We start from the raw sequence: 20,879 nt of genomic DNA, 5'->3' as shown, positions 1-20,879 counted from the left end.
CTGGACGCCACACCTGCCCTCCTTGATTATCTTGATATTTGTGTATGTGTAGCATAACTTTTGCACCACTGTTCCTGTGCCAGAGCTGGCCCTTGGGTGTGTTTCATTTGGCCTATATGGGGCTTTTTAAAACTTTGATGCCATTGCAAACATTAAAAATTCGGTGGTTTCACATTAAAGTGGGACTTCCCAGCCTGCCTGAACAGGAACTCTCAGCTGGAGCCAGTGGCAACTGCCCCCTCTGACCAAACCTCAGGCTCACAGGTCACCGCAGTCCCTACCACTCCCAGTTGTTTCACATGAGGCTGCTTCACTCACTCAGTTTCCTGAAGCACCATGTGGCTCGGGTCAGACTGTCTTTATGTCTCTGCCTTTGTGTCCTGTGTCCCCTAACACCTTCAGGAGTGTCCACAGATACTGTAGGAGGGAGTGGGTGTTCTGAGGACCTCCAGCCTGACTTTTCACAAAGAAGAGGCCCTTGAAGCCTCTTACCTCTGCAGCCAGTTCTCCATGATGGAGAGACCCTATTTGCCTAAATGGTCCATCTCCTGCCATGATCTTGCACCCTGGACTCAGGCCATACTCTTATCCACCTAGAGATTCAAGGGCAGCTTCCAGGAGACAACTCCCAAGTTTGTCCATCCTTTCCTCATATGCCTTCAAGATACCACCTCCCTTTAGAACCTGGTTACCTGGAGCTTCTTTGAGGAGTGTGAGGCCGAGCTTAGTCCAAGGTCCCCACAGCCCAGCCTGGGTGACGGAGACAGATCCAAGGGACCTGACTGCTTTGGACCAGTGGCATTGCCAAGATGTGGGCTGATGGGGAGAACCAGAGAAGGCCTAATGAAGCAGGCACACCTCACTACTTCCTGTGTTAATTGTCAGAATATTGGGAGAGTTGATAGAATTATCAGAGATTGATCCCCTGTGTGACCCACTCTGTACCACCATCATCCTGCATCTTCTGGGAACTTGGGCTCAGAGCTAGGAGGCAGATCTGAGCTCTAGACCGGACCCTGGTCAGAGCCCTTTTCAGTGGCAGGCCCAGATGTTAGTCCTCCCCCTGTGCCATAGCAGCAGGAGAGGTGACTATGCCAGCTCTCACCACCTCTGGCCCTCTGCCAGGCAGGGGCTCCATTCTGCATTCCAGACCCAGACCTAGCATGGCTTTCTTGGTAAGGCCTGGGGTCAGGCCCATGCTAGCTGTTGGCCAACCCTTGGGGCTGGTGCCATGACCCTATTTCCTGGCCAGTGCCTTGGCAGGCAGGTGCTCCCGCCTTACCGAGCTGCTCAGATAGCTCTGCCTGAGGTGAGGAAGACTGGCTTGACCTGTTGGAGGAGCCAGCCCTGCCCTCTATGACTTCCTGCCCCCGCACCCGAGCACCTGAGTCAGTAAGCTGGCCAGCTGGGACTGATGGGGGTGTGTGCAGGGAGGCCAGGTCAAACCTCTTAAGGAGGTTGGTGTAGAGCACAGGTGAGCCATAAATGCTGTGGTGGAAACTACAGTCCCACCTGTTCTCACCAAGGCAGCAGGAGTGCCCAGCCCACTTGTCCTCAGACTCTGCCCTGAACCCATCACCTCTTGTTTCCACTCCCCCTACCCATCTCCACATGGTAACCTCTGCACATCGGCTCCTATCCCTGTTTTAATACTTCAGATGTGCCATCAGCTTTTCGTTGCTTATCTGATGGAGGCAGAACACTCCTTCTGATGTATTAGATCCCATCTTGTCTTGCATCTAGCCTCCCCAAGCCTCAGACCTTCACCGTAATTGCCCAGGCCACCAACTACATTGTCCTCATTCTTCAAACAGCCCCTGCACCTACCTGCCACAGGCCATTTGCTCATGCTGCTCTTTCTGCCTGGAACTCTCTCCCCTGGACTTGGGAATATCCCCTCTGCTCTCTGCTGTGTGTCCTCAGAGAACTTTCCCTTCACATATTTATCTGTGGACTGTGTCTGCCTCTCCAGGTTGGGAACTTCTGGAGGTCAGAGGTGGGGTCTTTTGTATCCACCTCCAGTCATGCCTGTAGGTGGAGTCAAGGGCTGGGCACAAACCAACTTGCCTAAGGAATGAATGATTGAGAATGAATTGAGTGAAAGCCCTGTTAGAGCTGCTGGATGGACCTGTGTCCAACCCCTCTGAAGCCAGCATCAGTGTGGGGGGCACCCCAGGCCACACATTCCTTTGTCCCTCCTGCCTGCCCCTGCCCCAAGGCAGGCAGTGGTCAGACCAGGTCAAGAAGGGCAGTCCTAGCCCTGGCTGATTTGGCTCAGTAGATAGAGTGTTAGCCTGTGGACTGCGGGGTCTCGGGTTCGATTCTGGTCAGGGGCGCATGCCTGGGTTGTGGGCTTGATCCCCAGCAGGGGGCATGCTGGAGGCAGCTAATCAATGATTCTCTCTCATCATTGATGTTTCTGTCTGTCCCTCTCTCTCTCTCCCTTCCTCTCTGAAATCATTAAAAATATATTTTAAAAAAAAGAAAAGAAGGGCAGTTCTGAGCCAACTCTCCCTGCTGGGCTTGAGAGTAATTAGAGGCTGTATTACTCACAGGTGACCAGCCCAGGGTCTTCCAGGAAGCTGTGGAGACACCCAGGGCCCCACCCAGCTGCTCAGCTCACTCTGTAGCTCCCAGCAGGGTATGTGTGTGGGGTGTAGGTGGGCAGCAGGCAAGCTTTGGGAAGTTGGCTGGGAGGGGTGGACAGGCAGGGGAGGAGAGGGCTGGGCCCTTTGTTGCTTGGGTGGGGATAGAGGCAGCTGTCACAGCTGGGTGACTGCTGACCACTGGGACCACAGTAAGGACAGGATTCTGTGTGGAGACAAGTGTCAAAATGGGGACCCAATCCTGTGGGTCCCCAGGGACATGAAACCAAGACCAGGAAACAAATGGATGAAGGCACCTGCCAGAGTTCTGGACCCCCTGCCCCTGAGATCGTGGGCTGGAAGGCAATGTTCACAGGGCTGGGGGCTGCGAAGGGCCTCCTCAGGGCCTGGAAAAGGGGCATCGTAAATCCCTGGCCAGCCACAGGCCCTTGGCCAAAATCAGATGGGTACAGAGCAGCAGGGGTGCTGGGAGCCTCCAGCCTTCCCTCCATGTCCCAGCCACCGCCCCTCCCCAGACACGCCTTGGGAACGGGGGGGGGGGGGGGGGCGGGGGGGGATGAAGAACGGGGAGGCAGGGAAGCCTGGCAGCAAAGGAAGCCCTGCTCTGGCTCAGGCTTGGCCGCAGGGGATCAAGGTTGGTGTGGAGGGGAATTTGAGTCTCTAAGATGTCATCAAGGCCCCAGGAGCCTGGGGTGACTGAGGAGATGGCCCCCAAACCCTAGTGCAGACCTGGAACATCCACCCAACTGCACTGGATGGGGATGGAGGGAACCCCCGAGTTCCAGCACCTTCTCACCTGCCCTGGTAATGCTGGCATGATGTCTAGGCTGCTTAAGGTGGGACCAGGGACAAGGGACAAAATGTGGGGTCTGCCTGGGGTGAGATTGGGGCTGAGGTACAGAAAGAGGGGATGGATTCCCTGTGCCCAGGGCCCAGCACAGGTTCTAAGTGAAGCAGGTAGCAGATGGAGGACTCTGGAAAAGAAAGTTTAGGATGTTGGACATGCTTGGTGTGTTGGTAGCACAGGGAGATGAGACGGAGGGTTCTGGGGGACTAGCTGAATGCAGCTGGAGGGACCACATCCCTCCCAGCCACTGTGATGCTTGGCCTGAGCCCTTATCTGGGTCACAAGGCTCACAGACCTCTTACTGCCCTTGGACCTCGGGTGGCTGGCTCCACCCATCAACCAGTTCTCTCTCCCACAGGTCTCTGATGCCCCTCTTGGACCCAGACTCTGGGCTCCTGGTCCTGGCAGGAAAGGTAAGGGGGAAGCTGGAACCACCCCACCACTAGCACCCCTACCCATGTCCACCCACGTCTGGCCCCTGGGGCTCATGCCAAGCCTACTGCTGACCTTAGACCTAAGCAGACATCTGGGAGAGTGGGGAGTACAGGATGCTACCGCCCTCAGAAAGGAGGAGCCAGAACAGTGTTCCCCAGGCTCCACTAGTGCCAGGCTGAGCAGCCTCCTGCCAGCATCTAGGCCTCCAAGTCTCCATCCGTGGATGTCAGCGTCATGAGAACGGTGAAAATAGGGCAGTGTGGTACAGAGTAGGCAGTCTGTAAATACTGAACGTATACTCCCAGTGCTGATGAAGAACAGGTGAAGTGAAGTCCACTGAGGGCTCAGCTCATTGCCCAGCGCATGGTGTCTGCCATGCTTCTGTAGCTTGGGTCCTTAGAGAGGAATGGGAGAGCTGGTACTGGGCCTGGGGCTGCCCCAGGTCACCGGAGTTTGGTCAATGAGGTTCCTTAGGCTAGGCTCATTTCAGGGTGAGAGTCAGCTGTACTGCTACGAGGTGGCCCCCCAACAGCCGGCACTGAGCCCAGGTAAGCACTGCCCTTCACCCTCCCCTCCCCTCTGTTTTTTTGTTTTCTTGGTGTGTGTTTTTCTCCTCCCTTTCTCTTTCTTCCCCTGCCCTCTTTCCCTTCCCTTCTCTCTCCTCCCCCTATCCCCTCCCCTGACCACCCTGATTCTTTTCCTGTGGTTTCCCCAATAGTGACCCAGTGCCTCCTGGAGAATGTGCTTCGGGGGGCTGCCCTTGTGCCACGGAGGGCGCTGGCTGTCATGGGCTGTGAGGTACTCCGAGTCCTTCAGCTGACTGACACAGCCATCGTGCCCATCAGCTTCCACGTGCCCCGCAAGGTGAGGGGGGCCGGGGTGAGTGGCTGGGAGGGCCTGGGGGCCTCGTGCCTCACTGACCACATACCTGTCTGCCACCAGGCTGTGGAGTTCTACGAGGACCTATTCCCCGACACTGCAGGCTGCGTGCCTGCCTCTGAACCACACTCCTGGTGGGCTGGGAGCAACCTGCAGGTAGGACCAAGGCCTGGCTGGCTGCTCCTGGTCTCCACCAGCCCCTGGAAGCCCTCCTGACAGCAGCCCCATGCATGCCCTCACAGTCCAGCCGTGCACTAACTCAGCTGTCCTGTGTCCCCCATCCCTTCCCACCCCTCAACTGCTGCCTCCCTCACAGGTACAGAAGGTCAGTCTCAACCCGACCTGCCAGCCACACCCCAGCTTCACTTCCTACCTGGTGCCCCCTGCAGAGCCCTCCCCTGATGCAGTCCAGCCCGCGAAGCTGCCTACAGGCAACAAGGACCCCAGTGTGAGTGCCAGTGGGAGGCCCCTGGTCTTTTTAACCTTTTCTAGCTGTCAGGCATGCCCAACATGTAGTAGAAAGTGAGACTGTCACATCAAATCTAGACTTCTGGCTTCTCTTGAAATACTGGCAGATCTTAACCACCCTGCACCCGCCTTCCCACAAATGCTGGGAGCCAGCAGCTGCCACCTGCTGTCCCATGGTCTGAAGTTCCCTTAACCCCCATGTTATTCCCACCCCCCGTCAGCATCTGCCATTATGCCCCTTCCTCATATCCCAGAGCCAGGCTTCATGCCCAGCTCAGTGTGCCACAGTCCAGGAGGAGGGGCCCAGAGTGATGATCCAAGCATCCCCTCTCTTTGGCCAAAATGCCAAGGGGCCTGTGACTGATCCCAGGTGCTTTGCCCCCAGGAGGGCTTCTCCTCCCCTCCCAGCTCTCTGATCTCACCCTCCACGCCATCCAGCTTGGAGCCCTCGCTCTCCAGCACCAGTGGCATTGGCACCAGCCCCAGCCAGAGGTCACTGCAGAGCCTTCTGGGTAAGTGGGGGGTGAGGGGGCAGCTAACCCTTCCACCCCCAGCCCAGTCATTCTCCTCTGTACCCCAGCCTGTCTCCCCTCCTGGTGGAGTCCCATGTCCTGTGGTATGAAGTCAGTCTCATCTGGAAGAGGGTGGCCTGGACCTTCCCTGGTGCCCTTCGCTTTCACTGAGATACCTCGAGTTTCTTTCCATTTTGGGCCAGTTGTGTTGGCTGGAACAGCAGGGGTCTGGGCCTGGGCACATGCCCTGCATGGTTCTGCAGTGAGGGGTCCTCCTGCAGGGAGCCCAGGGTGGTCAGGTAGGGTATCCTTATAAGGCTCTGTGTCCCTACTGCCCACCAGGCCCCAGTTCCAAGTTCCGCCATGCTCAGGGTACCATCCTACACCGAGACAGCCATATCACCAACCTCAAGGGGCTCAACCTCACCACCCCCGGTGAGAGCGACGGCTTCTGTGCCAACCAGCTACGTGTGGCCGTGCCCCTGCTCAGCAGTGGTGGGCAGGTGGCTGTACTCGAGGTGAGAGCCCCACCCTACTACAGCTGCCCCTAAGTCCCTGTGGGACACTAAAGGCATCCATATTCACACCAGTCCACATTCCTGAGCACAAGCCATGTGCTAGGCATCTACCCAGTGTCCCCTTTAATACTCCCAGCTGCCCCATGTGGGGTGCCACTCTTATCCCCATTTTACAGATGAGAGTGGTGAGGCACAGAGAGGTTTAGGGACCTGCCGGGACAGCTGTGTAAGTGGTGGAGCTGGGGATTTGAACCCAGGCCACCTAAGCCCTACGCTGGAGCTCTTTCCACCATCTCACGCTTCCCCACAACCTCCCCCCCCCCCCCCACACACACACACTTTCTGGGGCCTCACAGTTGTCACTTAAGACTCAAAGCACAAGGTGGGTAAGGCAAAGAGTTTGGGCCACCCAGCAGTGGGGCATCGGCTACAGGGGGTGGGGACCCAGGCATGCTGTTTGCCTTGCAGCCCTGCCTGTTACTAATGGTACTTGGGGTGGGGGCACCTCCCACAGCTTCAGAAGCCTGGCCGCCTGCCTGACACAGCACTGCCCACCCTTCAGAATGGGACAGCCGTGACCGATCTGGCCTGGGACCCCTTTGACCCCCACCGCCTTGCCGTGGGTAAAGAGGCTGGGTGCTGGGCTTGAGGGACGGTCCCAGGATCTTGAAGAGGAGCAGGGGGAGCCTGGGTGTCTTGGGCCCAGCAGTGGTGAGCCTTTGCTTTCTGCAGCTGGGGAGGACGCCAGGATTCGTCTGTGGCGGGTGCCCCCAGAGGGCCTAGTGGAGGTGCTTACTACGCCGGAGGCTGTGCTGACAGGTCAGGTGGGCCCTGGTAGGGCAGGAGGCGGAGGGACAAGCAGTGGCTCCTAAGGAGCTCAGTATCACCCCATGCCTTGTCCTCAGGTCACACAGAGAAGATCTACTCTCTGCGCTTCCACCCCCTGGCGGCCGACCTACTGGCCTCTTCTTCCTATGACCTTACCATTCGCATCTGGGACCTTCAGGCTGGAATTGAACGGTTAAAGCTGCAGGGCCACCGGGACCAGGTAGGATAGCTGTGGGGGCAAGCGCCCAGCCACAGAGCAAGAGACCACCTCTCACCTCCCTACCTGCCCCCAGATATTTGGCCTGGCGTGGAGTCCTAATGGGCAGCAGCTGGCCTCTGTCTGCAAGGATGGATGCTTGCGGGTCTATGAGCCCCGGAGTAGCCCTGAGCCCCTGCAGGTAAGCAAGATGGGATGGGGGCAGTCCTCAGGCCCATTGGGGGCCTGGCTGACCCTCATGTGCTGTATTCCAACAGGAAGGCCCAGGGCCTGAGGGGGCCCGTGGAGCCCGCATTGTCTGGGTGTGTGATGGTCACTGTCTGCTGGTGTCTGGCTTTGACAGGTGAGGACTCAGGAGCTATCGTACCTATTTCCAGACTTTAGGAGCCACTTGTGTCTCCCTCTCCCAGACACACATACACCTGTCAGGCATGCAGAAGCTGTTTTCACCCATCACTTACTGGATGGATGGATGGATGGATGGATGGATGGATGGATGGATGGATGGGAGGGAGTTAGGGATGTGGGAAGGGAGGGAAAAGTGAGTCAGCTGGGGGCCCAGAGGGATGAAAGCTGGGAACTAGTTGAAACACACTAAACAGAAGCAAGCCTACTGGGAGGGCCAAGGATTGGGCATTTGTCACTTAGGAGGAGGGATCAGGGAGAGCCTCCTAAGGGAGGTGTAGCAGGGAACTGGGTCACAAAGGAGCTAGTAACCAGAGGATATCAAGTGTGGGTGGAAAGACCAGGAAGCTGACCAGCCTGGCTGGAGCAGAGGGCAGGAAACAGACCCTGGGGAGAAAAATCTAGACTTATTGGGCCACAGTGGCCATGGGACAGGTATCAGGGCCCGGACTGCTGAGGAGCATTGGAGGGCAGTGAGGGTTGGGGGGAGTAGTTAGGGAAGAGGGGTTGAGGCAGGCGACTAGTTAGGACACTATTGTATTAGGCCAGACCACTAATTCTAACGGCTGGATCAAAAAAGAGGATAGGCAGGGGCCACTCCTCTGGCCCTGAGGCCCCCCGCTTGACAAGATCAGGGTCTTTATTGGAGTCCTTGCCCTGCCTCATGCCCCTCCAGCAATATGAACCTGTTTCTGCACCCCCCCAACCCCCAACCCGCTGTAGCCGAAGTGAGCGCCAGCTACTCCTGTACTCAGCCAAGGCCCTGGCTGGTGGCCCCTTGGCAGTGCTGGGGTTGGACGTGGCTCCTTCCACCCTGTTGCCCAACTATGACCCAGACACCAGCTTGGTGCTACTCACGGGCAAGGTAAGCAGGGGTGCACAGGTGCGGGGCAGGGGCCAGATGAGAGGAGATTGGGTGAAGACAGCTTTAGCTGACCACCTCACTCTCCCCTCTATCACCCCCTCCAGGGTGACACCCGAGTGTTTTTGTACGAGCTGCTCCCTGAGGCCCCTTTCTTCCTGGAGTGTAACAGCTTCACTTCGCTTGACCCCCACAAGGTGAGCCCTGAAATGCCATTTACCCGGTCCTATATGGCTCCCCCGCCCTCTCATGGCCATCTGGGGAAATGCAGGGGCGTGTCAGGTGTGCTCAGCAGCTCCTAGGAGCTGGTGGTTAAACTCAACCATTATTGGAAGTTAAACTATATAAGGTTAAGTTATATAAGCCTGCAAATAAGTTACACTAAAAATGAAGGCAAGAGAACCAAGATGGCGGCATAGGTTAACGCCGGAGTTTGCTGCTTTGAACAACTACTTCAAAAGTGAAACCAAAAAACGGAAGGGACATCACCCAGAACCACAGGAACGCTGGCTGAGTGGAAGTCCTACAACTAGGAGGAAAGAGAAATGCATACTGACACTCAGAGGAGGCCCAGTGCTTAAGTCAAATTCTGAGGTGCGGAGTGCGTGGAGCGGGCTGGCGGCGGAGGGCGCGTTTGTTGTTTTCAATCGGGAGGGAGTCGCAGACTCTGAGCTCCAGATACAGGCGAGTCTTTAGGGACCCAGGCTCAAACGGGAGAAGCGGACTGTCTGGCTTCGGTCAGAGCGAGTGCAGCTTTCTCTCCGAGCCTTGCAGCGGGTGCTGGGACTCAGAGAGGCAGAGCCCCTGGGGACAGGACTGAGAGCCGCCATAACTGCTCTCTCTGGCCCACCCTGTTGATCCTGTGCGACCCGCCCCGCCCAAGCCCTGCACAGAGGCATTTACCGGATAGCCTCAGGCAAAGGCTAGATTAGCACCTCCCTAGAGGACAGAAGTTCTCTCACTGCTGACACAGCTGATTCTCATAGCCACTTGGCCTGGAGGTCAAACCCTCCCTGGAATTAGCTACAACAATCAAGATTTATCTATAAGACTGCGAACAAAGACCACTAGGGGGTGCACCAAAGAAGCATAACAAAATGCGGAGACAAAGAAACAGGACAAAATTGTCAATGGAAGAAATAGAGTTCAGAACCACACTTTTAAGGTCTCTCAAGAACTGTTTAGAAGCTGCCGATAGACTTAATGAGATCTACACAAAAACTAATAAGACCCTCGATCTTATATTGGGGAACCAACTAGAAATTAAGCACACACGGTTTGAAATAAAGAATATTAAACAGACGCCCGACAGCAGACCAGAGGAGCGCAAGAATCAAGTCAATGATTTGAATTGCGAGGAAGCAAAAAACATCCAACGGGAAAAGGAAAATGAAAAAAGAATCCAAAATTGCGAGGATAGTGTAAGGAGCCTCTGGGACAGCTTCAAGCGTACCAACATCAGAATTATAGGGGTGCCAGAAGATGAGAGAGAGCAAGATATTGAAAACCTATTTGAAGAAATAATGACAGAAAACTTCCCCCACCTGGTGAAAGAAATGGACTTACAGGTCCAAGAAGCGCGGAGAACCCCAAACAAAAGGAATCCAAAGAGGACCACACCAAGACACATCATAATTAAAATGCCAAGAGCAAAAGATAAAGAGAGAATCTTAAAAACAGCAAGAGAAAGTAACTCAGTTACCTACAAGGGAATACCCATACGACTGTCAGCTGATTTCTCAACAGAAACTTTGCAGGCCAGAAGGGAGTGGCAAGAAATATTCAAAGTGATGAATACCAAGAACCTACAACCAAGATTACTTTATCCAGCAAAGCTATCATTCAGAACTGAAGGTCAGATAAAGAGCTTCACAGATAAGGAAAAGCTAAAGGACTTCATCACCACCAAACCAGGATTATATGAAATGCTGAAAGGTATCCTTTAAGAAGAGGAAGAGGAAGAAAAAGGTAAAGATACAAATTATGAACAACAAATATGCATCTATCAACAAGTGAATCTAAGAATCAAGTGAATAAATAATCTGATGAACAGAATGAACTGTTGATTATAATAGAATCAGGGACATAGAAAGGGAATGGACTGACTATTCTTGGGGGGGAAAGGGGTGTGGGAGATGCGGGAAGAGACTGGACAAAAATTGTGCACCTATGGATGAGGACAGTGGGTGGGGAGTGAGGGCGGAGGGTGGGGCGGGAACTGGGAGGAGGGGAGTTATGGGGGGGAAAAAAAAGGAACAAATGTAATAATCTGAACAATAAAGATTTAATTTAAAAAAATTAAAAAAAATAAAATAAAAAATATATTTTTTAAATAAATAAAGAAAAAAGAAAAAAAAAAAAATAAAAAAAATAAAAATGAAGGCAAGCCATCGAACATACTGTCCAACCTATGAGGGAAGTCGGGGGTGAGGGGGTAAGAGATTAAGCAAAGGACTTGTATGCATGCATATGAGCATAACCAATGGACACAGACAGCAGGGGAGTGAGGGCATGTGCTGGGGGGTGGGAGCAGCTGAGGAGAGGTCAATGTGGGGGAAAGGGAGACTCATGTAATACTTTAAACAATAAAGAATTAAAATTAGCCCTAACTGGTTTGGCTCAGTGGATAGAGCATCAGCCTGCGGACTGAGGGGTCTCAGGTTTGATTCCGGTCAAGGGCATATACCTTGGTTGTGGGCACATCCCCAGTGGGGAGTGTGCAGGAGGCAGCTGAATTGATGTTACTCTTTCATCAATGTTTCTAACTATCCCTCTCCCTTCCTCTCTGTAAAAAGTCAATAAAATATATATATTTTTAAAAGAATTCAAATTAAAAATATAAATAAATAAATAAATAAATAAAAGCAAGCTCTGGCCAGTGTGGCTCAGTTGGTTGGAGCATCATCCTGTATACCGAAAGGTTGGGGGTTCGATCCCCAGTTGGGGCACATATGGAAGGCAACAAATAGATGTTTCTCTCTCTTTCTCTCTCTCTCTCTCTCTCTCTCTCTCTCTCTCTCTCTCTCTCTTTCTCCCCCCCCCTCCCTCCCCCCTCTCTTTATCTTACCTGGGGCTCAGTGATTGAACATCGACCTATGAACCTGGAGGTCATGGTTCGATTCCTGGTCAGGGCACATGCCCCATTGATTGTGGGCTTGATCCCCAGTGGGGAGTGTGCAGGAGGCAGTCAATTGATGATTCTCTCATCATTGATTTTTCTATCTCTCTCCCACTCCTTTCTCTCTGAGGTCAATGAGATATATATGTTTTAAAATTAAGGCAATAAAGCCCTAGCCAGTTTGGCTCAGTGGATAGAGCGTCAGCCTGTGGACCAAAGGGTCCCAGGTTCGATTCCAGTCAAGGGCACATACCTTGGTTGCAGGCTCCTCCCTGGCCCAGGCCCTGGTCAGGACTCATGCAGAAGGCAACCAGTCGATGTGTTTTTCTCACATCGATGTTTCTCTCTGTCTTTCGCTTTCTCTTCCCTAAAAATCAATGGGAAAATATCCTTGGGTGAAGATTAACAAAACCAAAAAAAATGAAGGCAATAAATACTCAATTTATCATTTCCTAATTATTTCACCTGACTTTATTATCTTTTGTGCCATTGAGGTTATTTACATCTGTCAGAGCTGTCCAATGGAAAGTACTATATGATGGTATGCTACTGTACATTCCTTCCCACATCTGTATGTAACAAGTCAATGAAATCAGCCATGGCAGTAGCTTTCAAACCCTGGGAATAGGCAATGAATCAGGGCATTTTCCTCCAGAGAGCCAGTTGTTAAACATGTAACAGCCCTGACTGATCTGTTCAGAAATGGGCCTTGGTCCTGGTGCTCCTAAGTGAGGAGTACTGGCACCCTGGGGGTCGGTGCCCAGCTGTGAGCTCTGGGCCCCAGACCCAGCTTGACTCCCCTACCCCCTCAGGGCTTTGTACTCCTGCCCAAGACAGAGTGTGATGTGCGCGAAGTAGAGTTTGCCCGATGCCTGCGGCTTCGCCAGACCTCCCTGGAGCCCGTTGCCTTCCGGTTGCCCAGAGTCAGGGTGAGGATGGGGGCCCAGTATGCCAACACCCAGCCCCTTTCTGGGGCTTTGGGGCTTGTGTGGCCCTTCCCAAAACTGCCCCCCCCTCACTACTTTTTGGGGCACCTGTTCCCTTACCCTGCTGAGATTCTGAAACTCACAGAAACTCCAAAGTGGAGCCCCTCCCCATGCATGGCAGTGTGCACTGGGCCTCTGGTCAGTGCCTCTGGGCAGCCTCTTCCTCCCTCCCTGCAGAAAGAATTCTTCCAGGATGATGTGTTCCCAGACACAGCCATGAGCTGGGAGCCCGTGCTCAGTGCCAAAGACTGGCTGGGAGGTGCTAACGGACAGCCCCGGCTTCTCAGCCTGCAGCCCCCTGGCATGACCCCAGGTCAGAAGAGGGACTGGGGTGGGTAGGAAGCAGGGAGTGGGTCGGGGTTAGAGAAAGGGGCAGAAGACAGATCCTCTGTCCCTGCTGGCATGCAGAAACCTCTGGTGCTCCTAAGGATGGGATGGCTGTGTCTCCAGGCTCAGTCACTAAACCACTGGAGGGCAGGGTCCAGAGTCTATGTTGCCATCACAAGTCCCCACCCCCAATACATGCACACTCACATACTCACATACTCATGCTTGCACACAGCCTGGTATTCAGGGCAGGCCTTATGAACAGAGGGTTGAGTAGTTGTTAATGCCACCTCTGGGGGTCTCTGCCACAGAATCCCCTAGGTGGCTGGTTCCAAAGGTTGGGCAAAGATCCCCCACCGAAGGGACTCTTATGCCTGATGCTTGTCCTTGCCCCGCCCCAGTGAGCCAGGCCCCCCGGGAAGCTCCTGTCCGGAGGGCCCCATCCTCAGCACTCTACCTGGAAGAAAAGTCAGACCAGCAGAAGAAGGAAGAGGTAGGCACAGGAGAGGGCTGGCCGTGGGGAGGGGATGGGGTCCCCTTAGTTGCCCTTCACTTCTCTAGCCTGACCCACATTGGGCAAAGTAGAACAAAATGCCTCTTTCACAATCTTGATGGGGTTCAAAGTGGGGTCCGACATTCTTGGGGTCAGAGATCCTATTCCCTTCCCACCTCTTCTCCTGTCCACTCTCCTAGCTGCTGAGTGCCATGGTGGCAAAGCTAGGGAATCGCGAGGACCCGCTCCCCCAGGACTCCTTCGAAGGTGTGGACGAGGACGAGTGGGTGAGTGAATTAGTGGGCCTGGCATCCCATCCCTCCCTACTCACCCCTGCAGCATGTGCCACCTCCCTTCTCCACACCTTCTCAACTCCCACCCACTTTTTCCTTTATCTCTCCAGGACTAGTCTGCCTACCAAGCCACCACTGGCCTCACCTGCCGTTGCCACCTCCTAGAACCACCTAGTGCCCCTGCACACCTCATATCTTACCCTCAAACTGGAAGGCACCTTTTGGCTCTGGCATAACTCATCCCAGAAACCCTGGCTTTCTTTGGGCCTTGAGCACTTCCATGCCCTCCAGGCCTTGCTAAAACACCCGTGGATTGTCTGCACCTCTGCTTTCTCTGGTACTGCCAACTTCTCAGCTGCCTGCTAGCATGTGGAGCCAGAGTCATGGGGGTGGAATGAGTATGGGGGTCAGTAGCATGTCCCTGAGCAAGCCCTGGAATCCCGGTTTCCCTACTCGGACATGGGCTGCTTTCGCAGAGCACCTTCAGTTATTACATGCCACCTCATCTTGCCTGCTGACCCAATTCTGGTCAATGGCCTTTGGGGGCTGGCCCCCTGCCAGACCGTTTGGAGCAGGACCGGCCTCAGGGGTCTGGGACAGTCACCCTGCTCCCCAGGCTTGAAGCCAGGAGAAGCAGGCATCACAGGCTCATGGCCTGTTAAGGGAGTGTGAGCCCCACAGGGGCTGGCCTGCACATGCCTGGGATATTTTCAGCAATTAAACTTTTCTAAGCTTGCCAACCTCTTGTGCTGCTGTGGTCTCTGGGATGGCTGGGAAGGGAAGGGGACAGGAGTATAGGTGAGGGTTCCCTCTGGTCCCAGGTTCCATTGTGCTCCTGAGGCCGTTTCCAGCATGCTCAAAAGTCCATTCATTCATCCAACACAGAGGTATCCAACAATGCTCTGCATGGTAGATACTGTAAAACAGATGGGGGTGACATGGGCTTCTCAATGTACTTAGCATAGTCTTATTATGTAGGGTAGCCAGATTGTGTGCAAGTAAGCAAATAGAGAGCCATAAAGAAGATAAATGATGTTGAAGAGAGTGACTGGGATGCAGGCGAAAGAGTTTTTAGGGTCTGGGAAGGTGACATTTAAGAAGAGAGCTAAGACCCAAAAGCTGAGAAGCCACAGAGAGAGCCATGAAAATGTTTCAGACAAAGGGCAGGATGGCCTGGGTGCTGAGGGAAGAAAGAATTTGGAGAGTTGGACGAAAGGAAAGAAGGGCAGTGGTCCATAACGTAGCACAAAGCAGCCTGTCTTTCATTCATTCAACAAACATTTGGTGCCTTCCAGGTGCTGAACTTCCAGAGTGGAGTAAAGAGATAAACGTTATCCACCAGGAATCCACATTCTAGTGGAAGGAAAGATTATAAACAAAAATAAAAATAAGTGAATAATATAATATGGTAAAAGATGATAATGTAACCAAACCCAAGTTTGGCTGCTTGCCACCGCAAAAAACAAACTCATTAGACAGGTGCTAGTGAAAAGGGAAAGAGGTATCATTCAAGTGCTGGTCATGTGAGGAGATGGAGGGCTGTTGTCACAAAGCCCATCTCAACATCTCAGTGTAGGCAGGGTTATTGTTTTTTGTTTTGGTGTTTGTTTGTTTTTAAATATGTTTTCATTGATTTTAGAGAAAGAGGAAGGAATAGGGAGAGAGAAAGAGAAATATTGATTGACTGCCTCCTGCACACCCCCCACTGGGGATCAAGCCCACAACTCAAGTGCACTGGTAACCTCTTGGTGCATGGGATGATGCTCAACCAACTGAGCCACACTGGCCAGGGCCAGGCAGAGGCTTTTATAAGGAGGGAGAGGCAAAGCATAACAAAGAAATCAAGGGAAGGGAGTTGAAAAGTTCTCTCCTTGCAGTCCAGTCCATTCCAATAAGGACCTCAAAATTGGTCAAGTGATGGTCTAGTGCAGTGGTCGGCAAACTGCGGCTTGCAAGCCACATACGGCTCTTTGGCCCCTTGAGTGTGGCTCTTCCACAAAATGCCGATTTCTGTGCATGGGCCATGAAGTTTCAATCGCACTGTACGTGCTCACCCACATGTGGTATTTTGTGGAAGAGCCACACTCAAGGGGCCAAAGAGCCGTATGTGGCTTTCTAGCCGCAGATTGCCGACCACGGGTTTAGTGCAGTGGTTCTCAACCTTCTGGCCCTTTAAATACAGTTCCTCATGTTGTGACCCAACCATGAAATTATTTTCGTTGCTACTTCATAACTGTAATGTTGCTACTCTTATGAATCGTAATGTAAATATCTGATATGCAAGATGGTCTTAGGCGATCCCTGTGAAAGGGTCCTTTGACCACCAAAGGGGTCGCGACCCACAGTTGAGAACCGCTGGTCTAGTGTGTGTGTGTCATTCTGGTCTTCATCATCCTGGTTTTTTGTCCTTCTGGTTCTATGTTTGAAGATCAGCAGAACTCCCAGACCTGGCCCTAGCAGGTTTGGCTCAGTGGATAGAGCGTCGGCCTGCAAACTGAAGAGTCCCAGTTTCGATTCCAGTCAAGGGCACATGCCCAGGTTGCGGGCTGGATCCCCAGTCAGGGGTGTGCAGGAGGTAGCCAGTCAATGATGCTCTCTCAACATTGATATTTCTATCTTTCTCTCCCTCTCCCTTCCTCTCTGAAAATCAATAAATATATTTTTTTAAAAAGAATTTTTAAAAAAGTTAAAATTAAATTTAAAAAAAATCCCAGACCTAGGATGACTGAAGGTCAGAGTCTGTATCTTCTGAAGTTAGTTCCTAGGATTTGTATACAAATATGCTGTTTATCTACAAGCTACATATTAAAGTCAGCACTTACAGAAACAATGTCAAAAGAATAGTGGGGTGGGTTATAATTTTCCATTGTTACAGTTCCCCACTATCAATTTTTTTTCCATTTCCATGGAAGTTAGGGAAGTTGTAGACAAAATATTTCAGAAAACTAGAAAAATTCAGGATCTAGTCTAGTTCATAAGTGAAAAAGAAAATTTTACAATTAACTGAACTAGAGTCTAATATTCATAACTGTGTATTATAGGTTCTATTGAAATATATCTTTTCTCCTAAAATCACCCTCATTTTTATCAAAGAGCCAAATTAAGACTAACTCATTTACTATATTAAGTCCAGTTTCAATTTGGCCTGATGGTTTGCATAAACACAATAGGAATAGCAATTGATCATATAGGCTTTTTAAATCTGCTTTGCTGGAATCTCACAAGAAAGTTTCCTCAGGACAAAGAAGCCAAGTCACACAGTTGCCATAAGGCTTTTCCTGCAACACCTATAGGTTTGGGTAAATTCCTCAAGTTCTTGAAGTCCCCAAAATGTCTTGAGGTTCTTTTCTTGCCATCTGCTAGGAAAGCAATCTGTCCCTTACCTGGAAAGACTGCCATGAACCATATATATAAGCAAGGTACCAGGCCATTTTTCCAAGGGGCTTTTATAGGCTTCAGAGTCAATCTTCATTCCTTAAAGCCTTTTTGCTGATATCCAGAGTCTAGGCTTGTCTTTCTCAAACTCCACATTCCAGTCAAAGTCTTGATTAAGAAAACAATAATTGGGAATTGGCTTTATGTGTCCTGTTATTAAAAAAATCAGATTTCTATTGGGTTCATACAAATAAATATATTGCCATGAAAATAATAATACTCGAAAGATAGAAACCAAGATGGCGGCATAGGTTAACGCCGGAGATTGCTGCCTCGAACAACCACTTCAGAAAAACCATTAAAGACGGAACGGACATCATCTAGAACCACAGGAAGGCTGGCTGAGTGGAAATTCTACAACTAGGAGGAAAGAGAATATCATACCCAGACTCAGAGGAGGCACAGTGCTGAAGTGAAATACTCAGGTGCGGAGTGCACGCGAGCGGGCTGGCGGTGGAGGGCGTGGTTGTTGTTTTCAATCGGGAGGGAGTTTCAGACTCTGAGCTCCAGATCCGGGCGAGTCTCTAGGGACCCAGACTCAAACGGGAGAAGCAGGACTGTCTGGCTTTGGTCGGAACTAGAAGGCAGCTTTCTCTTCCGAGGTTTGCAGTGGTTGCTGGGACTCTGTGAGGCAGAGCCCCTAGGGATGGAACTGAGAGCAGCCATAACTGCTCGCTCCTGCCCGCCCTGTAGATCCCCAGGGACCCGCCCCGCCCAAGCCCTGCGCAGAGCTATTTGCCGGATAGCCTCAGGCAAACGCTAGATTAGCACCGCCCTAGAGATCCAGCACAGAAGCTCTCCCACTGCAGACACAGCGGACTCTCATAGCCAGTTAGCCTGGAGGTCAAATCACCCCTGGTATTGCCGACAACAATCAAGGCTTAACTACAACAAGACTGCGCACAAAGACCACTAGGGGGTGCACCAAGAAAGCATAAAAAATGCGGAGACAAAGAAACAGGACAAAACTGTCAATGGAGGATATTGAGTTCAGAACCACACTTTTAAGGTCTCTTAAGAACTGTCTAGAAGCCGCCGATAAATGTAGTGAGATCCTCAAGAAAACTAATGAGACCCTCGATGTTATGATAAGAACCAACTAGAAATTAAGCATACACGGACTGAAATAACGAATACTATACAGACTCCCAACAGCAGACCAGAGGAGCGCAAGAATCAAGGCAAAGATTTGAAATGTGAAGAAGCAAAAAACACCCAACCAGAAAAGCAAAATGAAAAAAGAATCCGAAAATACGAAGATAGTGTAAGGAGCCTCTGGGACAGCTTCAAGCGTACCAACATCAGAATTATAGGGGTGCCAGAAGAAGAGAGAGAGCAAGATATTGAAAACCTATTTGAAGAAATAATGACAGAAAACTTCCCCCACCTGCTGAAAGAAATAGACTTACAGGTCCAGGAAGCGCAGAGAACCCCAAACAAAAGGAATCCAAAGAGGACCACACCAAGACACATCATAATTAAAATGCCAAGAGCAAAAGACAAAGAGAGAACCTTAAAAGCAGCAAGAGAAAGAAACTCAGTTACCTACAAGGGAATACCCATACGACTGTCAGCTGATTTCTCAACAGAAACTTCGCAGGCCAGAAGGGAATGGCAAGAAATATTCAAAGTGATGAATACCAAGAACCTACAACCAAGATTACTTTATCCAGCAAAGCTATCATTCAGAACTGAAGGTCAGATAAAGAGCTTCACAGATAAGGAAAAGCTAAAGGAGTTCATCACCACCAAACCAGTATTATATGAAATGCTGAAAGGTATCCTTTAAGAAGAGGAAGAGGAAGAGAAAGGTAAAGATACAAATTATGAACAACAAACATGCATCTATCAACAAGTGAATCTAAGAATCAAGTGAATAATCTGGTGATCATAATAGAATCAGGGACATAGGAAGGGAATGGACTGACTATTCTTGGGGGGGAAAGGGGTGTGGGAGATGCGGGAAGAGACTGGACAAAAATCGAGCACCTATGGATGAGGACAGTGGGTGGGGAATGAGGGCGGAGGGTGGGGCGGGAACTGGGAGGAGGGGAGTTATGGGGGGAAAAAAGAGGAACAAATGTAATAATCTGAACAATAAAGATTTAATTAAAAAAAGAAAAGAAAATAATACTCATTAAGAGTTTTTAAATTCTGGAAGAATAAATAGGGAGAAAAATATAAATGCTTTAATATTGCTTATCAAGGTACAATTTACCAGTTTGCTCTAAGAAAACAAATGTTTTTAAAAATCAATATTGTCAACAGCCTTCATAAGAATAATAATTAGCTTCAGTTTATTCAGTCCCATAATTAATTTTTGTTTATCCTGATTATTTTCCAATATTTCTATAAATCCAGTTATTCCTTAAGAGTTCTATAAATTTTATCTATTTTAACAATATGATCTGGAACTTTACTGTCCAAAATTCATACATTGAAATAAGTTAGAAGATGTAACATTTTTGCAAATGCATCAGAGTAATACAATGACTGTCTCTAAATGACAAAAAATACTTAAAATACCATGGTTATAGATCTGATTACAGTGCAGTTTATTTTATAACAACATTTGAAGATAACACTCAGAATTACAATGAAAGTATATCAGACTAAGAAATCAATTAATTTGTTCCCCACTGTCAATTGTACCTGGGTTTCTTGTGTGGAAATTACAGTTGGTTTTGAAAAATATAAGGGAGCTTCCTGGCCTTTTCACTTATTAAAATTATCATTCCCCGTCAGCAGGGCATGTGCCCAGGTTTCGGGCTCAACCCCTCAGTGGGGGATGTGCAGGAGGCAGCGAATCAGTGATTTTCTCATCATTGATGTTTCTATGTCTCCCACTCCCTTCCTCTCTGAAATCAATACAAATATTTTTTCAAAAAAGAATGGAGGTTTTAGTCAGACACAACAGGCCACATATAATATGATACCATTTACATGAAACTTCCAAAACACAAGTCCACCGAGACAGAATAGATTCGTGGTCACCAAGGGTAGGGGGAAATGGGCAGTGACTGCTAATGGTGAGGTTTTTTTGGTGGGGGCGGGCAGGGAGGGTGGATGATGAAAATGTTCTGGAGCTTGTAACTGTGAATATACTAAAAAGCACTGGCCCTAGGCAGTTTGGCTCAGCTGATAGAGCCTCGGCTTTCGGAGAGAAGGGTCCAGGGTTCCATTCCGGTCAGGGGCATGTGCCTCGGTTGCAGGCTCCTTCCGGGCCCTGGTTGGTGCGAGTGCAGGAGGCAGCCAATGTGTTTCTCTCACATCGATGTTTCTGTCTGTCACTCTCTCTTCCACTCTCTCTAAAAATCAATGGGAAAATATCCTCCGGTGAGGATTAAGAAAAAATAAAAAGCATTGAATTGTACATTTAAAAAAGATGAATTGCCCTAACTGGTTTGGCTCAGTGGATAGAGGATTGGCCTGTGGACTGAAGGGTCCCAGGTTCGATTCCAGTCAAGGGCATATACCTTGGTGCAGGCACATTCCCATTAGGGATGTGCAGGAGGCAGCTGATCAATGTTTCTCTCTCATCGATGTTTCTAACTCTCCATCCCTCTCCCTTCTTCTCTGTAAAAATCAATAAAATATATTTTAAAATAAAATAAAATAAAATAAAAAGATGAATTGGTCCTGGCTGGTTT

General features: G+C 50.5%; 1 protein-coding gene across 1 annotated transcript in view; it reads left to right on the top strand.

Moving 5' to 3' along the window:
• Positions 1-14,534, top strand: part of CORO7 (coronin 7) — a 61,699-nt gene extending 47,165 nt beyond the window's left edge. The window contains exons 10-28 of the mRNA XM_059692977.1: positions 3,812-3,866; positions 4,379-4,436; positions 4,607-4,752; positions 4,831-4,923; positions 5,084-5,215; positions 5,621-5,747; positions 6,090-6,265; positions 6,780-6,888; positions 6,998-7,084; positions 7,171-7,313; positions 7,387-7,491; positions 7,568-7,653; positions 8,439-8,580; positions 8,685-8,774; positions 12,508-12,624; positions 12,859-12,994; positions 13,410-13,501; positions 13,702-13,788; positions 13,905-14,534. Coding sequence (XP_059548960.1) covers positions 3,812-3,866; positions 4,379-4,436; positions 4,607-4,752; positions 4,831-4,923; positions 5,084-5,215; positions 5,621-5,747; positions 6,090-6,265; positions 6,780-6,888; positions 6,998-7,084; positions 7,171-7,313; positions 7,387-7,491; positions 7,568-7,653; positions 8,439-8,580; positions 8,685-8,774; positions 12,508-12,624; positions 12,859-12,994; positions 13,410-13,501; positions 13,702-13,788; positions 13,905-13,910 — 1,987 coding nt within the window. The 3' untranslated portion in view covers positions 13,911-14,534. The remainder of the gene's footprint in view (positions 1-3,811; positions 3,867-4,378; positions 4,437-4,606; positions 4,753-4,830; positions 4,924-5,083; positions 5,216-5,620; positions 5,748-6,089; positions 6,266-6,779; positions 6,889-6,997; positions 7,085-7,170; positions 7,314-7,386; positions 7,492-7,567; positions 7,654-8,438; positions 8,581-8,684; positions 8,775-12,507; positions 12,625-12,858; positions 12,995-13,409; positions 13,502-13,701; positions 13,789-13,904) is intronic.
• Positions 14,535-20,879: the final 6,345 nt, after the last annotated feature.

The sequence above is a fragment of the Myotis daubentonii genome, chromosome 4 (assembly GCF_963259705.1).
Source record: "Myotis daubentonii chromosome 4, mMyoDau2.1, whole genome shotgun sequence".
Classification (NCBI taxonomy): Eukaryota; Metazoa; Chordata; class Mammalia; order Chiroptera; family Vespertilionidae; genus Myotis; species Myotis daubentonii.
This window is presented reverse-complemented; position numbering and strand designations above follow the sequence as displayed.